The sequence below is a fragment of the Acanthopagrus latus genome, chromosome 1, assembly GCF_904848185.1.
Source record: "Acanthopagrus latus isolate v.2019 chromosome 1, fAcaLat1.1, whole genome shotgun sequence".
In the NCBI taxonomy this organism is placed as follows: Eukaryota; Metazoa; Chordata; class Actinopteri; order Spariformes; family Sparidae; genus Acanthopagrus; species Acanthopagrus latus.
This window is the reverse complement of record NC_051039.1, coordinates 8717559-8720403: the sequence shown is the minus strand read 5'-3', so window position 1 is coordinate 8720403 and position 2845 is coordinate 8717559. Positions and strand designations below refer to the sequence as shown.

The following is a 2845-nucleotide window of genomic DNA, read 5'->3' as shown; positions in this document are numbered from 1 at the left end:
CACAAAGCTGAAAACAACAAAGTTATTCTGAGCTCATGAAATGAAGAGATACAAGGCTCTCTCTGGACATACATATATAATAATAATAATAATAATAATAATAATAATAATAATAATAATAATAATATATGATGATTGTGATAGAATATGATGCAATTCTGTGGATTAAACTACCCAGCAGTATGTGAAGTAGTTAAAATGAGCTCAACACTCATACTTTTAATATTTAAAGTATATTTTTTCTGATAATATTCTGATATTTTTACTTGGTATTAGTGCTTTAATTAAGTAAAGTATGCCATTATTTCTTCCATCTGGTCTGTCACGCTCAATACTTTAAGTACATCCATCTCACTCTACAAGGCTCCCACACGTGGTTTTAACACATAAGATTATAGTCGCCCTTCCTCTGTAATGGAAGTCGTATCCTTCGTACGCATCAGTGCAATCTTGACGGATACGTTCACTCAGAAATGAACAGTCATTATGCACTCACCCTCGTGTGATGAAAAGGCCAAGAGAGGTTTTGTAGTACACAATACATTTCTGGAGCTTCACAGCAAAACAGCGTTGCAGCATTCTCCTAAACAGGCTGAGGTAGATGGGGACTGAAAAAAAAAAAAAAAAAAAAAAAACAAGCATGAAAAGGCTCCTAACAGCTCATCCAGTGTAATCCTCATCTCTGACAGTCAGGAAAGATCTCAGAATGATTTGAAAGGAAATAATTTAGACTCTTTTTTAAAGCTGAAATCTTCACCGTAGCTGCTGAGATAAAAGCATCTGAGATCACTGGGATGACACCGGACTGTATGGAGCCATTTTATGTTTTAAGACTTTAAGTCCCCTCGTCTACTTCAGTTGTGCTCCAGAAATGTTCTGCGTTGAAACACAACCTCACCCGACTCTCCCATCGCCATGGGCAGGGGGGCGAGTAGGATAGTGACTGAATTTTCATTTTTGGGTGAACTTATCCTTTAATGGAAGGAGCCGTTTGCTTTACATCTCCACACAGTTGAGTCACAGCCGTCTGATGCCACAATTTCCACCAACTTCTGTAATTTATTTTTTTGCCAGACTGTTGCCTGTAAAGTAAATCAGATAAAAAATAATAATTGACCTTGTCTGGATCACAACACGCGCTTTGCTGAAATGATGATGTCCATCTCCTTACAGAGTGACTTATGGGGGCTGTCGGCCATGGATACAGCAGATCAGCTCAACGTGACTCAAATGGAAGAGCTGAAGTCTTCCAACTGCTGCGTGACTGCAGACACGGCACACGACGAGAACTTGCTGGAGCTGGACGACAGCACGAAGCTGGTCGGGGTTCAGGTCGTTCTCATCCTCGCCTACAGCACCATCATACTGTTCGGGGTCACTGGCAACTCCCTGGTGATATACGTCGTGTACAAGTTTAAAAACCTGCGTACCGTCACCAATTTCTTCATCGTGAACTTGGCTGTGGCGGACCTGCTGGTGAACATGCTGTGCCTGCCCTTCACTCTCGTCAACACGCTGTACGGCGAGTGGAAGTTCGGCCAGGTGTTGTGCTTCATGCTGCCCTGCGCTCAGGGCATGGCGGTCCACGTGTCCACCATCACCATGAACGTCATCGCGCTGGACCGCCACAGGAGCATCGTCTACCACATGGAGACCAAGATATCCAAAGACATGTGCGCCGTGGTCATCGCCATCACGTGGGCCGTCAGCGCCCTGCTGGCCAGCCCGCTCGCCATCTTCAGGGAGTACGGGACGTTCGATCTCTCGCCGGACACGTCCATGCAGGTGTGTACGGAGAAGTGGCCGGGAAGCAGCATGAACGGAAGCATCTACAGTATCGCGGCGTTTCTGGTTCAGTACGGTTTACCCCTGGTTATCATTTCCGTCGCCTACATCCGCATCTGGAATAAGCTGAAGAAGACTTCCGGAGGCCGAAATGACCGCCACCAGCGCAGGAAGAAGACCACGAAGATGTTGCTGACCATGGTGGTGGTGTTCGCCGTCAGCTGGCTGCCTTTCTACGCCTTCCAGCTTGCCGTCGACATCGACAGCACCGTGTTGTACATGGAGGACTTTAAGCTGCTCTACACCGTGTTTCACATCATGGCGATGTGCTCGACGTTTGTCAATCCCATCCTGTACGGGTGGATGAACAACAACTACAGGACGGCCTTTCTGTCGGTGTGCAAGTGTTACCAGCCCTTCAGTCTGACATGCTCCAAGCGCAGAGAGACGCAGAAGGTTGAAGACAGGGTTTGCATGGATTACAAGTCAACAGATGTCTAAGCGGCATGAAAAAAAAAAAAAGGCTGGGACATACCCGCTCCCATTTCAATCATCAGTGTGAGTCAGACTATGATAGATATTTTCGGTCTGTCAGTCTTGATCTATGATGCGATCTGACTCTTCAATCTGAGCGCAGATGAGTCGATCTTTGGAGCGCTGTCCATTTTTTGTCTCTCACTTTCATTCACGCCGATTTTCTGACTGAAGTCTCTCTGAGCATTGTTCTCTTGCAGCCCAGTCGAGTTAACGTTTCTGCAAGCTACTTCCACGTTCGCATTTATGCGTATCGTTCAAAGACCACATTTCTTCATTCGTAAGGGTGAAACCACTGGTTATTCTTCCTCGGGATAATATAATTTTAATGAAACCTTGAACATAAAGAAACATAAAAATGGGACATAACGAAATGTCATATGTACAATTTCAAGGATGAGTTCAATCATGTCAAGTCATGGTGACTGATGACGATCTGGAGCACTGCAGCATTCTCCTAAATAACTACAGTATATAGGTGACTTTACAAACCAACACCCCGCCCTCATCCATACAGCCCACTGAA

At 45.3% G+C, this 2845-nt stretch overlaps 1 protein-coding gene across 1 annotated transcript; it reads left to right on the top strand.

The window, feature by feature from the left end:
• The first annotated feature begins 1185 nt into the window (after positions 1–1185).
• On the top strand, positions 1186–2286 carry npy2r (neuropeptide Y receptor Y2). Its single transcript, XM_037108591.1, has one exon. The coding sequence runs from the start codon at positions 1198–1200 to the stop codon at positions 2284–2286; it is 1089 nt and encodes a 362-aa protein (XP_036964486.1). The 5' UTR covers positions 1186–1197.
• The last annotated feature ends 559 nt before the right edge of the window (positions 2287–2845 follow it).

Excerpts from the sequence above, each read along its gene's own strand:
- npy2r (XM_037108591.1), top strand. The coding sequence starts at position 1,198 with ATGGATACAGCAGATCAGCTCAACGTGACTCAAATGGAAGAGCTGAAG.